General features: G+C 40.0%; 1 protein-coding gene across 2 annotated transcripts in view; it reads left to right on the top strand.

Annotated features, from left to right (window-relative positions):
* The first annotated feature begins 500 nt into the window (after window positions 1-500).
* Window positions 501-23,281, top strand: part of SLC22A15 (solute carrier family 22 member 15) — a 36,942-nt gene continuing 14,161 nt past the window's right edge. Inside the window, exons 1-6 of one of the 2 annotated variants that reach the window (XM_005511446.4) lie at window positions 501-715; window positions 12,458-12,670; window positions 17,757-17,889; window positions 18,888-19,052; window positions 20,075-20,204; window positions 21,990-22,205. In XM_005511446.4, coding sequence (XP_005511503.1) covers window positions 629-715; window positions 12,458-12,670; window positions 17,757-17,889; window positions 18,888-19,052; window positions 20,075-20,204; window positions 21,990-22,205 — 944 coding nt within the window. In that variant the 5' untranslated portion in view covers window positions 501-628. Of the gene's footprint in view, window positions 716-2,660; window positions 2,791-12,457; window positions 12,671-17,756; window positions 17,890-18,887; window positions 19,053-20,074; window positions 20,205-21,989; window positions 22,206-23,281 lie in introns of those variants that run through there. The other variant, XM_021299844.2, reaches the window with a different exon arrangement.

The following is a 23,281-nucleotide window of genomic DNA, read 5'->3' on the forward strand; positions in this document are numbered from 1 at the left end:
CATCCCTGGCACCCCTCACGCACGCCCCTCACCCGACAGGCCTCTCACGCCCCCTCAGGCACCTCGCACTGCTCTCACAAACCTCCTCGGGGCAGCCCTCGCAGACCCCACACTGCCGCACGCACTTCTCAGAGCCCCCCTCACAAACCCCCTCACGGTTCTCTCGCACAGACGCCTGGCAGCGCTGTCACGCACACTCGCACACGCCTTACACTCCACCGCTTCCCAAACCCTCACACACCCCCCCCGCCCCTCCCCGCTGCTGACGGCCAATAACAGCCAAAGGAGCACGCGAGCCTCCCTGCCCTTGCCACCCCTCCCTCCATTTAAATGAGGAATGTGCGCGTGCGCTAACGGCCGTAACGGCAACACGGCGGCCGTTGCGTTTCCGCTTCCCTAGCATGTGCCGGCGAAGGAGGAAGGCTGCGCATGCGTCTCTGGGCGGGCCGCTTCCCCGCTGCTCTCCCCGGCGCCTGCGCATGGGCGCCGCCTCGCACCTCCCGCCCTTTCCTCCTCCTCCTCCTCCTCCTCCGCGAGGGCCCGGCCGTCACTCTGCGCCCCGCCCCGAGGCCGGGGATGCGCTGCCCGGCGGCCGCTCTTCGGAGCTGCGCGGCCGGCGGGGAGGGGGATGGAGGTGGAAGAGGCGTTCCCGCTGGTGGGGCAGATGGGGCCCTACCAGGTGTATCTGTGCGTCCTGCTGGCCGTACTCCTTCAGGTGAGAGGCCGCCTCCCCTCCCGCCCCTTTCGCAAGGGTGAGGGGCAGCGCCCTGGTTGGCGGTGGGGAGGCGGTGCCGGGAGGGAGGGTGCCCCCACCCGCACAGTGTGAGTGCCCCCACCCGCACAGTGTGGGTGCTGTGGGCAGATGCCCTCTCAAGTGGTTGGGTGGATGTGCCAGTAGTGATTGCTGCCTGGTGTGAAGGCTGGTGCTGGAGGTCTGGGGGCTGCTGGTGGCAGTAACTGGTCTCCTGCTCTGGATTTAGCCTGCAGCAGTTTGCTGTGCTCCTGGGGGCAAAGGTGATCTCTGTCCAAAGGCAGGGTGAGCTTCTGCTGAATTAATTTGGGGCAAATGGCTGATGCTGTCTGTGCCATGTTGTCTGGGAAGTTATGCCTTGTGTCACTTGGTGGGCAGATTGGGAGTATGCAGTTTGTCAGATAAAGGGCTGGTTGAAGTGAAATTGAACTGAGATTTCCATGAGCTAGACTGGAAGAGAGTGAGTTCTGTCAGAGACTCTGCTGGGAATCTTACACAGCCTACAGTTAGTGGCCTAGGCTAGTGATTTCTAGGTTGTGTGTGGCTTGTTTGTGGTGGAAATGTTTTAAGAGCTACATGTGGTCACTGATACCTCTGTGTGCAGAAGCTCTTGTCTAATCAGCTGGTAGGCTATGACTGCATATGGTACTTTGATTTGCCTTGACTTAACTTTTAGAAAGTAGGGGCAGTGTCTCTGCATTAGGCATTTGAATGAGGCTCTACATTTTAAGTAGTCGGTTTTGTATTCTTTGAGAAATAAAACTGGAACTCTCATAAGTTTTGTGATAAAAATAGAGTCCAAAGTAATAGTGGAATGCTATAATATAGTTCAGAGACTACATGACCAAGTGATGTGCTCTGCAACCAGGATTGTCGTCTTCCAGCTTTACTTCATGTTTGTGCCTGTACCTGTGAGAGTGGGATGGGGAGACGAGGATAATGCGTGCACCTTCATAGTCAGGCCTAGGCATAACATATTTTTTCAATCTGGCAGGAAGTTGGTTTACTCTGTGTCAACTCTTCAATAACTTAATTGTAGTGAATTCAGCTATGCTGACAAATGCTGGGTTACTGTCACTGCGGAGACTTACCAGCTGCAAGAGGGAGGAGGGGAACTTAAGTGTCTTTCTGCTTCTGCTGACCAGTATTTTGTAGTAATCAAGAACTTCCAGTCGTGAGCTGTAAGATTTGAAGATGTCTTCTCCTGGCATCTAGAGGACTGACAGAAGTATTAAGCTTTATGAGATGACCAAAGGAAATTCAGATGCCCAGTCCTGTCATTTGAGAGCTCTGTACTTGGTTGCAAGACTATCATGATGAACAGTAAAAACTTTGTAGGTTTCTGTTTCCTTGTACTGTTTTTCTCTTCCTTTTTTTTTTTTAAATACTGATTTATCTGATTAATTATTTAAAACTAGATATTGCTTAAAGCTTGTTCTCCAGGCTGACTCGCTAGAAAATTTTTATGCTCTATGAAGATTAGGGATTAAGAAAGCAAGAGTTGTTTTTTCTTCCAGTATTGGTCATGTTCTGGAATGAATTGCAACCATGACAAATGCTCTGTAGTCCTAGAGTTTTAAGTAGTGTATATCAGCTGTTCTGTAACACTTTTGTTTTCCTTTTAATGGATTAACTTGCATTTCTCATGAGAGAAGTAAACAAGGAGTTATTTACAAATCCTGGAACTAATTCAGAATAAGGAAGGAAAAAAAGGTAGCAGGTTTGCGGGTCTGTGTTTTAATTCTCATATTAGCTTTAATTATTGAACTTTACCAAAGAGGATCATCCCCTGACTGACGTGTACAGGAATATGTAAGGGATTCAAATATGAAGCTTGTTGTCTTTCAGTTCATTAATAGATTTTTACTTACACAACTGGTTCCTGCTTGAGTGGTTGATTGCTTTCTGTGTTCCTTTATTGGTGCCAAGTTACATAATGTGTCACTGGGATGTGCAAGAGCAAGACTGAAGGCAGGTTCCACAACTGGTGTTAGCCTTCTGTCTGGTTTATCATCAGTCTTTGGAGGATGAAGCCAAAGGTAAGTAATGTATCTGGTGTGTGTGACAGATGTCGGTAATCATGGGCTCTTTTAGTGGATTAGATGCAGCAGAATCTGACTGTGGAAATAGAACTCCTGTTAGTCTATGTTGCTGGCTTTACCATGGACTTATTATTCCATTTTATTGCTTGTTTCCCTGTCCCTTTCCACATGCTCTCTCATTTGGCTTGTGTTTTCACATTGACCTATTAGTATAAAAATAATTCTACATTCTTAAATATAAGAATATCACATGGGTGAAAACTATTTTTGTCTTTGCTGTGTTAAGTCCCTTCATCTTTGATGCTAATATTCTCTGCTCTCCCTAGCCTGTAAGATTACCAGCAGATGTGCTTGCTTTCCCTGTAGGTTCTTGTGCTTTTTCATCTCTGCGTGTTTCTTATCTCTTGAGTTTCATACTTTATAGATGTTTTCCCTCATTTTAGTTTTTTTCTTCTCATATAAATTTCTACAGTAAACTACTTCTGCCATGTACCCTTACTGATATTGCAGGGTATCTGGTCTCTGAGCTCTAATGACAAACATAGTTTAGCTCACAGAACTTCTTTGAGGCGAGTTGTACCAAACACTTATGTCTGTATGGGTGGGACTTTTGTTAATGGTAGTCAGTTTTCATGTGGGCTTGAGTGAACTGGTGCTCGACCTGTTGAATGCCCTTACTGACACTCTGGCAAAAAAACCTCTAGATTGCTTGTAGTCAGAAATATGTTTGTGTGTGTCATCAGTGTAAAACTAGATTAAGTATATCTTGTGGGCTGCTTTTTTTCATCTTCACTGATTTGTATTATTCCACTGCTACCTGCTGCTAACTTGCTATATTTTTTTTCTAAAAATAATCCTAAATGGGAGTCATGAATACCTTATCAGCTGCCTGCATTTCCATCTTCCCTGAAAATATGTTCTGTCTTAATCCAAACCAGTGCATCATCTATATAGCTAAGGTTTAAGTTTGTGCTTGTATGCAGAGGAAAAGTATGATCAGGGCAAGCTTCAGGTATGAAAGAAACATGAGGTGTAACTTTGAGACCTTTACTTCTTTACCTGCATCTGAACTGCAAAACAGATGTAATTTAGCTCATATTTAGGTGGCTCTTAAGTGTCATTCACAATTGCTGGGTCTTCTTGCACTTCTAATATCACTACATTCACTGTGACACTGAAACCACATGTATGTGACACTTCTAGTTAGCTGTTGTAGTTTAATTTACAAGGCAGACTTCAGTTTCTGCGCAGTTCAGTCCTAGAAGATGCCCGTTCAATGTGCTGTTGTAAAGACCTTAACAGAATAATTGCTGATGGGCAATAGCAAGAAGCATGAGTTTTGGCAGAAGCACAGAGCAATAGACTTTCTGAAGGCCTAGGAACAGAGGGAAGGAAGCAAATTGTTCTGCCTATTTACATTGGAAAGAAAACAAACAAACAAAAATCCCAAACAACAACAAAAAAGCACAAACAAAACTTTTTTGTAAAAATGAAAGCTTCATGCTATGTGAAGAGTGAAGTTGTCAGAAGGAACTCTTGCTGGGGTTCTTTAGCTGTGGCTGAATGCCTTGCTTTTCAATGTTTTTTTAACAACTGGAAATGGAAGGTGCCTGGGAGGCACTGTGTCAGCAGTCATGGGCATCTTGATATGAAATATGGGTAAAACAAATGGGGAGATGTTTTCAGATTATTAAAAAAAAGTAATGTTATATGAAATATCTTTACAATGGGATGATATTTGGATTCAGTGGGAACTGAAGCAATCCTATCTTCTGCTCTTAATTGGGATGGCTTTCAGCCTGAAAAAATCTTGTCATGATCCATCTAGCCAGTTTATCCTCTGAGCACCCTCACAAGTTGAGCCTGGGAGTCAACAGGCGTAATTCTACTGGATAGCAAAGACTATGGATTAAAAATATTTGTACTATGACACATTATCTCACTTTCCTTCTTCCCTGCCCAAGTGTACACACAGTCTCTAACTTCCTGTGTTTTTTAAGCAATAAATTACCTGTATTTTTCCACTAGCAAGCCACATCATCAAGGCTCTCCTCACTGACATTTCCTCCATTTTAGAGACTCTAATTGCCTTTTCTCTCAGGTGGTAAAACTAGTAGATGTGTAATCGAACTCAAAATAATTGTTTCCAACTGTTGCTCTTTATTTCTGATCCAAATAAGGTTTTGTGCTCTGAAATGCCTTTAAAAAAAAAAAAAAAAAAAACCAAAAAAAAAAAAAAAAAAAAAAACCAAAAAAACTGGAGTAGTTGATACAGCTTATTCTACTTATAGGTAATGTAGTCCTTCACGTGCATTGTTTGCATTAAGTAAAACCTCTGTTTGCTTTTTGCAGGTACCAGTCCAGTGGGACTGGAGTCCTTCTGGAGCAATAGCATCTGGGTTTTTAGGTCTTGTCTGTTCACAGTATAATCTCTGACTAAGGTTGAGGCCTAACCTGGTTAAACATTGTATTTGTGTTCTCCTGGTCATTTTCCTAATCCTGGTGGGCTTGGTGGGAAAGGGTGTTAAGAATTTGCCTTGGAAGGCACAATGAAGCTTTTGAGATCCTCAGGTAAGGAAAGCTGAAGAGAGTTGTCTGTATAGCTTATTCCAGCTTTCTGTTTGTGGTATGCTGTGTAGTTATTGGTGTCTTAAAAATATGTAAAGACCAGAACTTTTCAATCTCTTTGAATTTGCGGACACCCCTACAGATGTTAAATCCTTGTACGGGTGAATTTAAGATTGCTGACAGCTTTGTGGTTTGTAATTATTTTTCCCAGAACTTTAAGAAGTAATTCAGGGATTTCTGGGCCTGTAGGCTGTAAGATGAAAATCACTGGTTTAGCAAATTCCACCACAAAACTGGAAAGAAATTGTTCTTTCTTTTCTGGTGCATCATGTGGCTCTGAAATAGCAGTAAACCCGAGACTTTTTTAAATTAAGCAAAAAAACAAAACAAACAAACAAACAAAAAACAAAAAACCAAACAAACAAAAAACAAACAAACAAAAAAAAACCAACCAACCACACACACACACACACACACACAAAACAAACAAAAAACAAAAACAAACCAAACAAACATGAACAAAACACAAGTAGTTCCAATTGCTTATCCTCAAGCAAGTCCTTAAAATTAATAAAGGAATGAGAGCAGCTTATAAAAATGTCATCAATGTCTGGTAGTCTGGATACTTAAATAGCATGAACTTCTGAAGTAATCAGTGTATGTGTTTATCGCATCTTTTTACCAAGTTAAATGCTTTAATTGTTTGATAGCAAGGAAGTCCAGGCACAACCAAGAATGTGCTCTTCTCATAGTTTTAGCAGAACTTCTTCTGTGAGATCAGGATGCTAACCCAATATTCTTTGGCAGTGTCCCAAACCAGCATGCTAAGGTGAGAACTTCAGTCTCTTACGATACTGGCTGGGACTCAGATGTGTTGATAGCCAAAGCAGACTGGAAGATATAAAGAGGAACAAGGGTGAAATGCCAACAAAAGAATAATTATGCTTGTGGAAGGAGAGCTAAACTCTGCCTGATATGTCAGCCCACAATTCCTGCTGTTTTTTACCAGCAGTTGCAGTTTTTTCCTTCATGTTATCCTACAGTGCCATTAAGACAGCTCAGTCCTGTGCTGGTTTATAGTCTGTTCATAAATTGATGTAGGAACTTAGGGCACTTTTTAGCTTTCTTCTATAAGTACTTCTTTACGTAAAAAGAGGGGAATGGCACTTTTGATGTGGCATTAATGAAACTGTATAGCTGGTGTTCAGCTGGAGACTCTTGGCACATGATTGCACATTAATGTAATTTAACTTTCTTGAATATTCCCGTGCAAGCAGAGGTAGGATTTATAGTACTTTTCGTAATTTCGATTCTTGTTTATTGGCTTGCTTCTCTAAGTTACCAGTGTGTGAGCGTTTTTGGCAGAAAGAAACCAGAAGTTTACTTGTAGATATTTTAATAAGGTGCCTGCCATTTGTTTTTAAAGGCAGAAAAATAATTCTGCCAACTTCCTTATTCATGTTCAGAGTCCTGTCAAGCTATGGGGTGAAGGTGACTTTATTTCCCTTGCTCATGGTGATACAGTTGTAGTACTGCCAAGTCCTGTTCCAGCCTTCTGAGGTGCGGTATATGAGTCCATGCTAGCTTAGTGTGTTTGCTTTTCTTGAGTGTTGTTGCATGTAGTCTAGCATACTACAGAAATGCAAATGCTTTAGGCTATACTGCCTGAAGCAGTTCTGGACTCACGCTTTCAGTCTACCAGCATGCAGTCAGCTGCTGCGCTGTTTAAATATACAGGAAAACCTCTGTTAATTTCTGTCACTGAACTCTCTGCTTTGTAGGGCAAAGCTGGGAGTTTTGGTGGTGTGCTTTGTAATGTACCAGAAGCTTTGTAAGCACATGCTTCTCCATTCCAGGTCTCTAGAAAATTCCAGGTCTCCTTAGTATCACATGCATTGCCTGTATCTCCGATGTTATTTTAAAGAAAAAATTGTCTTTATGGTTATTTTTAATGTTTCTGTGGTAGTAGCACACTAGGTGTGTTCATTTAGTCAAGAGACTGGTATACCACAGTAGTCATACTGAGCACTCTTCAGTCCTGTAAGTTGTTTCATCTGTCCTGGAGCAAACCAAACAGATAACTATCTTGCAAGATTTTGCTTCAATACAAGACTGACAGCTGACTTCTTAATGGCAAACTCATTGTTTGTATATATAGCACTGTGGAGAAATCCAGCTTCCAGGAAGTCATAGCGATCTGTTGTTTGATGGTAAATTTTCTTGTTTGTGTATTATGGTGTTTGGAAGAAAAGGATAGTGGAAGAAGTAGAAGAATCCAGTGCTGTTGGCATCATTTGATGAAGTATGCATATTCACAATTAAACTTATTCATGCGATCTTTTGTGAAGAATGCGGTTCTGTTCTTGGACAACCCTTTGTGGAACTTTGTTTTGACTTTCCTTTGTCACTGTCTGCATTCCACTCTGTTTTGCTCTCCACTTATACACTCTGTCTCCAGATATACCATCTGTCCTGGGTTCATTGACAATAACTGAGCAATCGTAAATGGTATCGATTTACCTAGAAATACTGGATCTCTAGGATGTCACTAGTGAAAAAAGTGCAAGGCTGAAAGTACTTCACTAAATTTTGCTGATAAAGATCACTTCTGTATGTTGGGAGAAAAAGAGTAGATTCATTTGTTGTGATAGACTACAAAATACTTATTAAAGTGACTTGAGCACCTAGATGAGTGTTCTATTTATAGGTGCAGTACTATCACCAAAGCTATAAGTGGTTTTGTCATCATTAGGTGGTCAGGAGTACAAGTACAAGGCTACTATCTGGTCTGTCTTTGCAGAGAGCTTGTACAAGGAAGTTATTTGCTCTTGAGACTCAAACACTTGCCTATGATGATGGGATATAAAGCAGTCCTTGTCCGTGCATGTGCTGTTTGGTGGAAGCAATCTCCTGACTAATTGGCACGTGTGCTGGCTGGCCAGTCTGAGCAGAAGGAGTACCAAACCCTTATCGCTGCCATTGCCCATCAAAATGATACTGAGCATAAAACAGAGTTCAGGTGTGTGTTTGGATGTTTAGAACAGAGGAAAAGGGGAAGCTAAAGGGACTTTTTCTACAAACCTGTAGGAAATGAGGCTCTGAGCATTGTGGTGTGCTGTATAGTGCTAGATTTTATTGTAGATGTTGAAGAGTTTCTAGAATAAAGTTATGTATGGGTTTGGACAGACTTTAGACTTTTTCTCTGTGGATTCTGGAGGCCTTCATTTTAAGGTAAAAAAACTCTAAATTGGGTAGGTTTTCTCAGTTTCTTTACAGAAACCCAAAGTTCTTTCAAAATATGTGTTGACTGTGTGGTTACACAGGTAATGATCAACAGTGGTCACATTCTTCAGGGGGAATATCTCTTATCAGTCTGGGGTTGAGGTTATTAAGTGTTACAATGTGTTCTTCTGCACCTGGCTTTTCTTTGCTTTGTAACTACAACGTAGCTTTTATTTCTGTCTTATGGTGTTCTCTCTCTTACTGTGGTACCTAGAGGGGAAAGAGACTTCGGTAGAAGAGCATATTGTCAGCAGCAGGCAATAATTTTGCAGCAGAAAGATGTTTTAGGGCTTTTCTACACAAGAGAGTTATTGAGGGGAAAAAATCATGTGAATTTAAAGACAGATCACCCTTTTGAAATAACTCAGCAGATGAGATTGTCAGTCTTTCAAAAATAAGGTGGCCCTCCAGCTCTTCAGCTGCTTGTCATGGGTTCAGGAGAAATTACTCTAATCCTAAAATGTAACCATCTCTTCATCGTAGGCGTCTACCAGAGGAAGGTTATTTGTTGTTCTTTCTTAATTTCTGTCTTTTCACAAACTGCAGTTTTAATGTTTCTGTATTTGAAAGGTCAGAAGTTAGTGGCTTACTCTTTATTTGCTCAGCAGTGAATGCTTCAGCTGATACTTATCTAGAATGACCAGGCCAGTTATGAATTGCTAAGGAGCTGATTAAAAAGGTTGAAAGTACTTAAGTCTTGCCTTTGTTTTTCATTTGTGCCTCATAATGGGTAAATTATGAGGTCTAAAATAGCTTCGTACATTATTTTTGTGTATCTTCATTATACACAAATGAAACTATTTAAGTTCTTCCCCTGCCTTGCTAGTCTTAGAGATTAAACATTTTTCTTGGAAGTAATTTATTATGAAAATGAACACCAAAAAAGCTGGTGTAAGACATTCCAGGCATTTATATTAATATTAATTTTAAGTTAATTTCAAAACTTTTAATGAAATAGCTATAAATGACTAACTAAAATTCCTTCTACTTAGCAGAGAAAGTGAAAGTTTGATTATTAAGATGTTGCCTTTTAATAAATCTCCTTGCACCATTGACTTCTAATCTAGATAATTCTAAAATTTTAACCGAGAATCTAAACAAACAGGAGAAACTTAAGCAAAACTGACAAAAGTCTAAGCATTTCATCAACAGAGATTATGAGCTGCTACCTCCTCCCCTTGTGCTTGGTGTTCATTTTGATTAATACAGATCAGTGCAGGGAATTTGGTAGGGAACTGTTAACATCCATGTAGAGCCAGTTAAAACGTTTTATGAGTACAAGGTATACATAAAAACCACAAATTTGATTTGTACTATATGGGTTGAAGAAACTAAAATGCTTTGTTTTCCATAGTGCATATCATGTAGCCATTTTATACCTTATAAATTTGTTATGTAATATTTCTATTCTGATTTGATAGCATTTTATATTGACGACTAGTCTACACAAGTATGTTGTTGCTAAGTGCAAGCATTTAGAATTCTTAAGGGGGAATCTCCAGATTTACTAACAGAAACCCCTGCCTTTTATTAGAATGTTTGAACCTGTATTCTGAATTTCTTTTAAGCTTGGAGTTTACTTTGTCGTGTTTAAGACCACTTATAGAAAACATTTCTGGTCTTCAGAAGTGTAAACAAATTGGGGAGGGATGTTTTGTGGGTTTAGGTTTTGGTTTGGTTTTGCAATGAAATGAAGAAAGTTTAACATACCTGTTAGTCAAATACAAGGCAGATGATCACTAGGAAAAGTGTCTTATGACAGCAGTGACTCCAGTGAACGTGAATATAGAACAATACTGTTTGATAACATCAAACCATGTCCCCATCTTTACACATTTTTCCGATTCAACAGATCAGTTGAAAGTTTGTATCTTTGATATCCTTCCTTGCTGCAGCCACTAGGATGCTTAAGTCTGTTTTTGTGTGGTTTGATTTTTTTTTTTTTTAATTGAGAAAGTATCTGTGGTGTTTCTTGGTGTGCCTGCGATCACTTGTATTTTGTCTTAGCTTTCTGTAGCTGGGTTGGGTTTTACCTAGAACAAAAATGAAAGTATTACGCTTTTTCTCTAAGCCAAATGCCTTGAGGATTTAATTTCCTGAGCTATTTCAAAAATATGTTTATTATTTCACAATACAAAAGCAAAGATGTTATCACTTAGTCCTGACATGAAATTGTTTGAGCAATTCAGAGTACAGGGATGCACAACAGTTCATGACCAGTAATTCTTATTTCTCAGTAATTTTAGACTGTTCTTGAGAGTACTATATTCCTACATCCCTAGCAACATGGCCACTCAGCATTTTAACACCTCTTTCCTCATGTAATCTTAGTCATTGCTTTCTTTTGCAGATGAGGTCTTTTACTTATCATCATCCATCTAGAAGCTGTTCTTTAGCTTCAACAATAGCATAGCTAACAAGTTATGGTGTTTCTTCCAAATTTTATATTAAAAAATTGAAAGAGAATAATTTGTGAAGTATTAATTTACCTCCTGCGACTACAGTAGCAGTTTATAACGTAGAATGCAAAAAGGATCTAATAGAAAGGGGCTTATGTGTTAATTTAATTGTAATTCTCATTTAGATCTGGATGTAATTCTGACTGCTCAGCTGACTCTCAGCTCAGAACAGAATAGGATTACCTGGTGTGGCTTGCGTCAGAATTCATGGATCCTCAGACTTCTTTTTTTGTGCCTATCTCTGGTCTTCTCAGTTTTGAGAATTATTTGTGTAGCAGGCTTTTGAGAGAGCACATGTCCTGTTGTTCCATTCTTCCCAGGAACATAAGGAGGAGATGCTGGCAGCAGAGCAAGGACTGTATTCAGGATGCATCTGAAGTGGGGTCTGAGGAATTGAGTGGCATGGCTGAAGTGTGGGTTTATTTTTGTTGTGTTGTGGTTTTTTTTTTCTTTTTGTTTGTTTGTTTGGTTGTTTTTTTTAATGGAAAAAGTAGGCAGGAGAAGCAACAGGACAGGAGAGTGAGGGTCTTTGTGTTGTTACCAGCAACTGTTTCTGTCTCAGAGTTTGTTGTCTCTGTCTTCTGTTGCAGAACACGTGATGCTGCTATGTTCAAAAACCATGGGGTTTTTTTAGATGGAGTTGCAATGTAGGCTGTTAAAGCGGTGGCCTGTGAAGGTTGTTGTGAGCAAGCAGTAGTGACACAGCTCTAGGTCAGGCTTGAAACATCTGAGTTTCCAGCAGTTTTATTTATTCTTTCCTGAAAAAAAAATGTCAGCTGTTAATCATTGTATTGAGACTTTGTCTGTGTAAAGTGTGTAGATATATGAAAATGCATATGTACATTCACATATGTGCCTTGTGTCTCTTTAAGAGTAAAAAGATTAAAAATTAATTAAGGAATTAATTGTGGTAGAACTGGGAAGATTAGATATGAAAGAGTGAAAAGGAGATGTATTCCAAATAACAGGTTGGAGGAACGAACAACACAAGTGGAGAGATAAGGTATAGTAGAGTAATATGCTTCCATTAAACAGTAGTTTTATTTTGTCTCCTTAGTACTACAACAAGTTTTCATGCATCCAGGATATGTGTGTGTGTGTGTTGTATGGGGGGGCCTCTGACTGAGGGAAGGGTGTCAGGAGGGGAACTTCTTTCAAATAATCAAAAAAAGTTGAAGCTGTGGTTCTTTAGTACCTGATATTTGGTAGATGTGGGCTATACATAGCATCTTGTAGTGGTAGAAGGCAAATATAATATAGGATTTTTTTTTTTTTTTAATACTGATTTGATCCAACTGCAGAGGAAACATTGCTTGGATATGTTTAGCATCTCTGTCTCTTGTCTTTCATGCCAGCTCTATGTGGCCACTGAAGCCATCCTCATTGCGTTGGTGGGTGCGACACCTCCTTACCATTGGGATCTCCAAGAGCTCTCAGCTAATCAGAGCCATAGCAACCAGTCAGCAAGTGAGCAGAGAGCTTTTGGGCAATGGCTTCTGACCGCCAATGGCAGCGAGATGCGTAAGCACGTACACTTCAGCAGCAGCTTCACATCCATAGTCTCTGAGGTAAGTCTGAAATGTGTTTTACTGTCTCGTGTCTGAGTACTAAATTTTATTGGGTCAGTTATGAGGGGCTCGATGTACTGCTCCTTTCTCCTATATTAATGTGTGTTTTGATTAGCAAATGAAACAAGTGCTACCTCCAGGCAGAGAACGTGTAAGCTATTAATATCTGTACTGGCAACAGAAACTAGCTTTATTTTGCTGTGCAGATCTTGACCAAAATTCTGCTTCAAAACTTCACACCTTTTCCATGTGGAAGTTGTGTTGGATCCTGTAGCCTGGTTCCACAACTGAGCTGGAATCATGTCATTCATTGTACTAATGTGCTGAAAATCCTTTCTAGACCCTGAGCTCTTTCTGGCCACCTCTTGTGATTCCCTTGCTAAGATCAAATGCATGTAGTGCGTCTGTCAGGCAGTTGGTGAGCAGTGGAGGAACTGGAGAGAGGATGTGGCTTCTGCAGCCTTTGCAACTGCAGATATGAGGGAAGACATAGGCAGTGGGGAGTCAGGTGGACAAAGCAACTCCCCCCATTCTATCCCAAAACAAGCTTTAGCTTTATTGCTGTGGCTTCTGTTCTGTCTTCTTTCGTGGTCTAGCCACAGTCCCTACAGAAACTATTCCAAACTCTGCACTGATGTGTGCAACACCTGCCCTTCCTGGGGCTTTCACTATCTGTTAATGTCAAATTACAGAATCACAGAATGTTAGGGATTGGAAGGGACCTCGAAAGATCATCTAGTCCAGTCCCCCTGCCGGAGCAAGAATACCTAGATGAGGTTACACAGGAGGGTGTCCAGGCGGGTTTTGAATGTCTCCAGTGAAGGAGACTTCACAGCCTCCCTGGGCAGCTTGTTCCAATGTTCTGTCACCCTCACTGAGAAGAAGTTTATTCTCAAATTTATGTGGAACCTCTTGTGTTTCACTTTGAACCCATTACCCCTTGTCCTATAATTGGTTGTCACCAAGAAGAGCCTGGCTCCATCCTATGACACTCACCCTTTATATATTTGTAAACATTAATAAGGTCACCCCTTTGTCTCCTCTTCTCCAAACTAAAGAGATCCAGCTACCTCAGTGTTTCCTCATAAGGGAGATGCTCCACTCCCTTAATCATCTTTGCCCTGCACTGGACCCCCTCCAGCAGTTCCCTGTCCTTCTTGAACTGAGGGGCCCAGAACTGGACACAATATTCCAGGTGTGGTCTCACCAGGGCAGAGTAGAGGGGGGAGGAGAGCCTCTCTTGACCTACTAATCACCCTCCGTCTAATACACCCCAGGATGCCATTGGCCTTCCTGGCCACAAGGGCACAGTGCTGGCTCGTGGTCATCCTGCTGTCCACCAGGACCCCCAGGTCCCTTTCCCCTACACTGCTTTCTAACAGGTCGTTCCCCAACTTATATTGGAACCTGGGGTTGTTCCTGCCCAGATATAACAAGGGCAAGTGTAGAGTCTTGTATTTCAATAAGTTTTTTCCTTTCCAACTCTCCAGCCTGTCCAGGTCTTGCTGGATGGCAGCAGAGCCTTCTGGCGTGTCAGCCACTCCTTCAGTTTGGTGTCATCGGCAAACTTGCTGACTATGCACTCTGTTCCCTCATTCAAGTTATTGATGAATGTATTGAATAATACTGGTCTCAGTACTGACCTTTGAGGCACTCCACTAGATACAAGCCTCCAACTAGACTGTGCCCCATTGAGCACGACTCTCTGGCTTTCCTTCAGCCAGATCCCAGTCCACCTCACTACCCGATCGTCTAGACCACACTTCCTCAGTTTAGCAGCAAGGATGCAATGGGAGACTGTGTCAGATGCTTTACTGAAGTCAAGGTAGATCACATCCACTGCTCTGCCGTCATCTGTCCACTTCGTTATGTCCTCATAAAAGGCTATAAAGCTGGTCAAGCATGACTTCCCCTTGGTGAAGCCATGTTGACTGCCCTTAATGACCCTCTTATCCTTGATATGCCTTGAGATGGCACCAAGGATAAGTTGTTCCATCAGTTTCCCAGGGATGGAGGTGAGGCTGACTGGTCTGTAGTTACCCAGGTCCTCCTTCTTGCCCTTTTTAAAGACTGGAGTGACACTTGCTTTCCTCCAATCCTCAGGCACCTCTCCCATTCCCCACAACAATCCCTAACATTCTGTGGTTCTTTGACTTAGCAAAGATGATGTAGAGTGGCCTAGCAATGATTTTAGCCAGCTCCCTCAGCACCTGCGGGTGCATCCCATCTGGACCCATGGATTTATGGATGTCCAGATTGCTTAATTGCTCCCTAACCCAGTCCTCATCAACCAAGGCAGACTCCTCTGTTGTGCTGCCTTCCTCTGGGGCCCCAGGGGTACAGGGCTCCTCAGGACAGCCTCCTGCAGAGTAGACAAAGAAGGCATTCAGTAATTCTGCCTTCTCTGTATCTTCTGTCACCAGGGCATCCACCCCATTCGTCAGTGGGCCTACATTGCCTCTGGTGTTAGTTTTATCTGCCACGTATTTGAAAAAGCTCTTTCTGTTGTCCTTAACCCCTCTCATCAGGTTTAATTCTAAGGAGGCCTTAGCTTTCCTAGTTGCCTCCCTACATCCTCTGACTGTAGTCTTATATTCTTCCCAAGTGGTCAGCCCCTCCTTCCATGATCTCTAAGCTTTCCTCTTCCACTCAAGCTTACCCAGCAGTTCCCTGTTTAACCATGCAGGTCTCCTGGTTCAAGAGCCCTATTTAAGTGCATCTGTTAAAAGACCTGAATTTTAGAGCTTTACAGTTGAGTCAAGTGTAGTACCCTTTGATAATTCATGGCTATTGTCCAGAGGTGTTAATGCTATCTGAATTAGTCCTGTAAAGCACTTAACTTCATTGGCTCTGAGCATCTTAATAAAAACTACCAGCTTTGGAATAGTATCAAGCAGTTGTGTACAACAGGCATTGCTGCTTATTCCAGTAATAAAAAGGATATGAGTACTTATGCTACTACTTAATCTAAAATCCTAATTAACAGTTTCTTAAACATTATTTAAAGCTCAGTAGAATTTTAAAACTTTCTCTGGGCTTGTTCTCTTTTGCTTTTTGTTTTACCCAAGAATCTTTTGTTGTTTTAAACTTGACAAGTCAGACATGTTTGTGGAACTTAGCAGTGTGTTTTAGGACATAAATTTTGTGAAGATTCTAGTGCTTTTCAGTTCAATAGGTAAGAAATACAGCTAAAGAATGATGTTTACTTGAAAAATGCAGAACTAAAAAAAACCCCAACCAACAACAACAAAAAACCCAAACTTCTCAGTAGATGTTCGTGTATAAGATTTTGTTACTTCTCCCATTTCCCACTGTTAAAATACTGTTTTTCTTCAAAATTTGTTAGCTGAATGTTTGCTATGTTTTGAAGTTATGTGCTAAATACAAATATTTTAGTGAAATTGCACATATGAGAGATCTCAGCAGTGGCTAATTTCATTACTGATGTGTAAAGAAGTTTTTTCTACATTTGAGGAGGATGTTTTTGATGCTTATCCTGTAGCATCACTTACTAATAAAACGAACATTGCAAATTTACACTGAAAAATATTCTGATGTAAAAAATTGATTTATGAATATCAAGCATACATATATAACATGCTTTATGTGCAAGAGGAAAGCCTTGAGACCTTTAAAAGGCTTCTTGGCTGTTGAGATTAATTTGCAGAACAAATTTTACTTTGCAACCAAATCATCCCTTAGTTCATGAATGGGCAGCATCTAACGTCACTGAGTTTCAGTGTTGGCAGCTGTAGTTTTTATACCAAAAGTTAGGGCATGATTCTTATAGCTCTTATAAAACAAACTGGCCATGTTGTTTCAAGATAAAATTAATCTCATATTATATTATTATACAAATGTATTTTTCTGGGAATTGTTTTTAAAATCTAGAGGAGCTTGCAAAGCTGATTTGTGGTCACATGATTAGTTTTAGAATTGAATTTTGTCAGTCTTGATGCTTTATGGCCACATGACTTACCATAGTGGTAAACACCTCACCATTAAAGTGACAATTCAAAATGAAGCATATACTGAGAGTAAGCAAGTTATTGTCTTGGACCTTCTGAATGGTTTTTGTTAGTTCACTAATATTGGTGGGGTTTAATTGCATGGCTCTGTTCTCATGGTGAAGTAGTTTATAACTGAGCTTTGAAATAATATAAGCTTTGCTAGAAAGGATATCTAATGGGATTTTGGTAGAAGAAAAGAAGATTATGAGGAGAAGATTAGTGTGTTATTGCAGGGATAATGGCATAATCACCAGCTTTACCAGCATAGGAAGAAAAGTTGGGTGTCACTAAAGGAAAACATTGTCTCAAGAAGCAAGAGGAGTAGAAAAAGAAAATAATACAAGATGTGGAGTTTTTATAAAAGGAAATAATTTTGAACAGTGAGAGCATGGCATATTTTCATTCTACAGTTTTGTGGGGGTGAAAAAAATTCCTCCCAGGTTCAACCTGAGACACTAAGTCTGTAACAATGTATCATTTGAAGATCAGGTTTGTATTTGAAATTGAGAAGAACTGGAAATGACACAAAGTACACTACAAAAAATATGAGTATTTGTAATACCAGAAAATCTGTTTAATGTTACCAAAGTGTTTCTCAGTGACAAGGCAGTTCATAAAGAGGAGCATATGCTGGATTATCTTTGGACATAAAACATTATTTCTGTTTTTGCATAGTATGCCTACATACTACAGTGACACATGTCAAGAAGTAGGAATGAGTCTATTTAAGCTAATAGATTCATGTGAGAGAAGGCCATAAAGAGGAGAGTGGGAGATAGCTGCAAATATTATAGTATACTGAGGGATCAGTACTTGATTTCAGAGTCAAAGACTACACATGATTTGGGGGAACTCTGCAATTGGTTAGTACCACCTTGGAATTTGGGGAGACAGCAGTTGTGTTTTGGTGACTATCTGATGACACTGAATATGACGTTTAGCAGGTTTTATGCAAAGTTTGGTCTTCCTTAAAGTATTTGTCAGCCCCTCCAGCGGTTAGCTGTTGGTGAACTTCTGAACTACTTGGCTTTTGGTTAATTTTCCTGTTTGTTTTTGTTTGTTTTCCCCCCACCCAGTGGTTTTTAATTGGAAACACCTCATACAAAGTCAGTGCTGCCAGTTCTTTCTACTTCAGTGGTGTGTTTGTTGGAGCAATCTCCTTTGGCCAGCTTTCAGATCGCTTTGGGAGGAAGAAAGTCTATCTCACAGGTAACCACTGCCACGTAACAAAATGAATGAAGTGGAGGTGTTGTGTCTCTGAAGATCAGTGGCAAGAGCCCAGTTTCTGCTAAGAGCTTGGTATGCAGCAGTGAATCACATGCTGCAATTTTATTTTTTTCCTTCTGGTATACTTCAGGAATATAAGTAGGGACAATAAATTAATATCTGACTGTTCAATCACCATCTGAATATCTGAGAGTGTTCTGAATTTAGGAATCATGCCATAAGGACTAACACACATCTCATGCTTGTGGGATCTTTACAGGATGCAATTAATATTTGTAGTAATTTGTTATCAGTGTTCTTACATATATAACCTGATACAAATTTATTGCACCTTTTATCTCCCATCTGCATGATTTAATTTTTATCTATTTGTGATCCTCATCATGTTTTAAAGCTCAGGGGCTTTTTTGCTATTCCTAGATAAAACGACATTTGGAACTTCATGTTTTGTATATGAGTTTATGAAGTTGAGTGTCAATGGATGAGCATGTACAATTAAAAAATTGATTATTTTTTTTAAAGAAACCACCTCATTCAAAGCAGATAAAGGTGGGCCTGCTATGCAGTGCAAACTCCCCTCGTACCGTCCCCTGGTAACATTTCTCTAGTTTGTACAGACTACTTTCCAAGAATGACGGGAGATATTTGGTCTTGTATTTAATCTGTGGCTTCTATATGGGGATAAATATCAAGCCATTTTAACTGGAGCCAGACAGTAGTTCTGAGTACATGAGAAAAATTGCCTACCGTGAACTGAATTTGAAGGTTTAGTATGGCAAATTATTTATCAGAAACCACTCCTTTTTTATCCCCCCCTTTATGATGTTTACCTTAGGAACTTAAATTTCTGCCTAAACCTGTGGTGTTGACTGTGATTACTTGGGAGAGATGCCACTGAGCATCAAGTAAAGATACTGATAAATGATTCTGTTTTTCGTTAGGTAGTCTTCTGAAATAAAACCTCTTGCTTTGTTTTCCAGGTTTTGCTCTTGACATCTTGTTTGCCATTGCAAATGGACTCTCACCCTCATATGAATTCTTTGCCATCTCTCGCTTCTTGGTAGGGATGATGAATGGTGGGATGTCACTGGTAGCCTTTGTTCTACTGAATGAGTGTGTGGGTACTGCCTACTGGGCGTTAGCAGGTAAAGTATGAGTGTCAGTGTCTATATTTTCAGAATTTATAGATTTCAGTCCTCATGCCAAAGCTAACACCATAGCAGTTGTGAATTTAACTCTGCTTGAGTGTTTGTGTGACCCCAGTCTTTGAGCCCTGCTTTGTTTAATATGAACCTTAGACAAGTGCAGTAGGTAAACTGGGGCCATTTATATTTCTGCTTCACTCAAGTTGACAAAGGTCCATCCCCTGTGAATATTACACAGCTAAATACTCATCTAGGGTTCATGACAGTTGGACTCTGTCCATCAAAATTTTGGACTCTGCTAAACCTAAACAGAGCTTAGTGTTTGTATGTATGAAAGTTATCTATGAATTCTTTCATTCCTGGCAGTTCTCAAAAAGAAATCAAAAGGGTTTTTTTTTATATATAATGGGAAGATGAGACAACTGTTGTTTATCTGTTAAAAGAAAAGTTGTCCCATGTGGTAATCAACCTTAGAACAAAAGATACAGATGCCCTTAACTGTCTTGATTGCTAGTGTTGAAGCTGTACTTCAGATATGTTGTGTATACATCATACTAGTACAGCTCTGGGGCCTGACTTAGCAAACTGTGACAAGTGCCAAAGAAGTGCTATGCCAAGACTGTTTGAAAACAGGATATCTTGCAAATCGTGAAAGCTACAAATGAATACTATATATTCCTTAAAATATCAGTTTTCCAATGGTTTGTGGTGTTTATTTTGACACATAGAAAGCTGAAACATTTTTGGAATTATGAGGCTTAATTGTTCATGGGGTGTTGGTGGGTGAGGAGTATGTAAAATGGTGCTTCCTGGACTTGTATTGATCTTTGCAATCAGATGTAATACTTCTCCCCTGCATGGGTGAAGGACAGAATGTTCTTCAGTCAAATAGCTGTGGTTTCACCTGTATGACTGATTGAATTTTTCTTAATGAAGTGTTAGCTTCTGTCTGATCCCATGTGTTGAGAGTTACTAATGTTCTTTAAAGGAGTGATAATGTTTTGCTTTTAATTGTATTTTAGGATCTATTGGTGGCTTGTTCTTTGCTGTGGGAATTGCCCAGTATGCTTTATTAGGCTACTTTATTCGTTCCTGGAGGACTTTGGCTGTTGTGGTTAACATGGAAGGAACAGTTGTCTTTCTTCTCTCTCTGTAAGTTATATTTCAAACTGAGTTTTGTCAATAAAGATGTCATAAATAAGAAAAGAAAAAGAAAAACAAACAACCACCACCACCACCGAAATAAAATAAAATTAAAAACAAACAAACAAAACCAACAACAACCCCCCCCATGATCAACAAACCCAACAGCTAAGTCAAGGTGCTTTGCTAGAATGGTGTGAAATGGTGTAACTGAGGTATTTCTCTCACCACACCGTGTTCTGTGCTTTCTTTAAATAGCAGTGCTGCAGTATTTGAGAATGTAAGTGTACATTGTACTGTATAGGCATTGTTACTGTGGATGGGAACAGCCTCTAGAGTGGTATAGAAGCATATACTATTCTTCAGCTGGTATATATAGATGATCTAGAGCGTTGTCTGGTATGCTAATAGAGACTATATATACATATAAAAAGATACAGACATTTTTTGTTGTTATGGAATAACAAGATGTTTTTCTTATAATTGTGCTTACAAAGAAGGAACAGCATCAAACTTGCTTGCACATAGTCTTAAAGGTGACATGAAAAATAAAAAATAGGCAGCTTCCTTTTATTTTTCAAATGTGAATAGGAAGAAGGCTTCGTTGTTAAGGTAGTAAGGGTTTTATGTTTGTGCACTTCAGCACTGAAAGCTATATGATGAAGCGTGCTTTTCTTTTCTTATATACACCCTGACAGCAGAATCTCAGTAATTGAAAGGAAGTAGCTTTAGCTGCTGTTTAAAGCTTTTTTTCCTTCCAACATCTATTTAACTTCATTACTGAACTTTTTGGATAAAGCTCTTTGCTGAGGAGTCAACACATAGTTTCAAAGGAAGCATCAGAATTCAAGGGAAGTTCTTAGAGGCTGTTCATGAGGTGAAGACCAGAAATGGCACTTCTGATATTTCAAAACTTAAGGTGGTATTTTTGGCCTCTGGGAAAGTTTAACTTTTGGATTGAACTGTACAATTTTTTGAAGTGCTTTATGCTTGGGACTTCAGAACTGTGCTCAGAGCCGTATCTTACTGTAATAAAGCATTTTCTTTTTTTTATTTCAACCTTCACATTTCTTAAAAATTACTCTGTGCAGGAAATGCCATCATTTTTTTTGTTATGGGGGAGAAAATGTGTTCCTTTCTAAGCTCTTATTTTATAAAACCACAGAATTGCTTTCATTTAAATTTAAAGGGAGAATGTCACTTCTGGTCAGAGGCAAAAAATTTTAAAAAGCTTCTGGCAAAAGACTAAAGTTTGAATTAGTTTTGGGAATCTGAAAGTAATACAAGAAGACTTGTTTTGTAGACCATGTTGGAGTTATAGAGCTATCAAGTGAACAGAGCAGGTGGGGAGCAAGAACATGACCTTTTCACAGCCTCTGCCTTCCTGTCTACGGGAGAAAATTTGGGAAAAAGTTGGAAAATGAGGAACAGAAGGCAACTAGTGTTACAAAAACATCCTGTGGTAACTTATAGTAATGTGGTGCCTCCTTATTTCTGAATTCTCCAAAGAGGGAATCCTAATGATACTGTAATTTGTAGTATTGTGTGTATTTCTCTGTGTGTGTACATGCATATACTCAGTATAATTTCTTAGCATCTAAATTACGTATGACTTATGTTCCCTTTCCTTTCAACATGCTTTGTCTCTGTTTCAGTCAGTGAATTATATCCCTGAAGGATTGTTAGAAAAATTCTTTGTTATACTGAAATGTATTTCAGCCTTATTTCCATAGACAAGTCCAGCCTTTTGGAAGAGAAAACCCCTAAAGCTCTCTGTGTTTCTCCGTGTTTCAGATTCATTCCAGAGTCCCCACGCTGGCTTTATTCACAAGGGCGGCTGAATGAAGCAGAAGATGCCCTCTACCTCATTGCGAAGAGGAACCGCAAGCAAAAGTGCACTTTTTCATTAAAACTCCCAGCAGAGAGGAGCTCCAGAGAGACTGGCAGCTTCTTGGATCTGTTCCGATACAAGATTCTCTTGGGACGCACCTTGATCATGATGTTTACCTGGTACTTGAAATACTTTGTATGCCCAGCTGTGCTACTGTTGCTTCTTCAAGTCTTTGAGAGAATATGTTGCTGAGAATTGGCTTATCCTGCAGATTGTACTTAGTCTCAGCCTGTGCTACTAGGGACGTGTACCTAAAAAGGATCCTTGTATTATAGTATTTCTTTAGTACATTTGTAATGTGAAGCCGTTTTTATAATCTAGTTCTGAGGGGTTTTTATCTTTGAATTTTTCAAGCTTTTAAAGTCTCAAATTAGTTGAGTACTGTCTTCCTTTCTGATCCTCAAAGGTTGCTGATATTAGTGAGACAGTCCCCCTCTTTGGCCCGATGCTGTGTGTCAGTGCTTTCAGTCACATGGATTATTCTTTTTTTGTGTGTGTAGGGAGCCCATTAGCACATGGGTGGCCTACTCCATCTAGGGAACGTTTATTTTCTTAAGAAAAAGTTCTGCCAGTTCTAGCAGTTGCTGTAGTAAGGGCCAGGAACCCATGATGGGATCATGGAACAGGAACTACCTCTAGTGACTAGCAGAAATTTAACTCTCCAAAAGTGCCTGTTTTGTTTCAGGTAGCTCTGCTAGCCCTGAGGTCTTTTGCTGCCACTTTGAAATAAACCTTATGTATGACATGGTATGTGAGTCCTCTGGTATTACTGTTCATACAGTTGCTTATATATTACATATGTTTGGGGAAGATGTGTTGATTAAGACAAGAACAAATGGCATTACTGTGTCAGCAGACAACACAAAACTTTTTCTGTCGCTTTTCCAAATGCTTACTGCTGAATAGTTGATTTTTCTATTCCTTAAATGAGGATTGCTAATTTCCTGCAGAATGAATTAGTGACCTGTTCCTTTCCGCTTCGTAAAGAAGTCAGCCAGTCAGGGTTACAAAAGAAAAGTAAAAAATCAGAATTGGAGAATAAGTAAATGTGGGCTAGGGTGTAGAACTTAAAAGAAGACAGAAATGACATCTCAACTGTTTGAGAACGGGTTTACACACAGTTGGAAAAGTATGGACTAAAGTGAAACCTGATAAAAATGAAAAGGACAAAGACATCATTTCTCAAGTCAAATAA

Source organism: Columba livia, chromosome 1 (genome assembly GCF_036013475.1).
Source record: "Columba livia isolate bColLiv1 breed racing homer chromosome 1, bColLiv1.pat.W.v2, whole genome shotgun sequence".
NCBI classification, from domain to species: Eukaryota; Metazoa; Chordata; class Aves; order Columbiformes; family Columbidae; genus Columba; species Columba livia.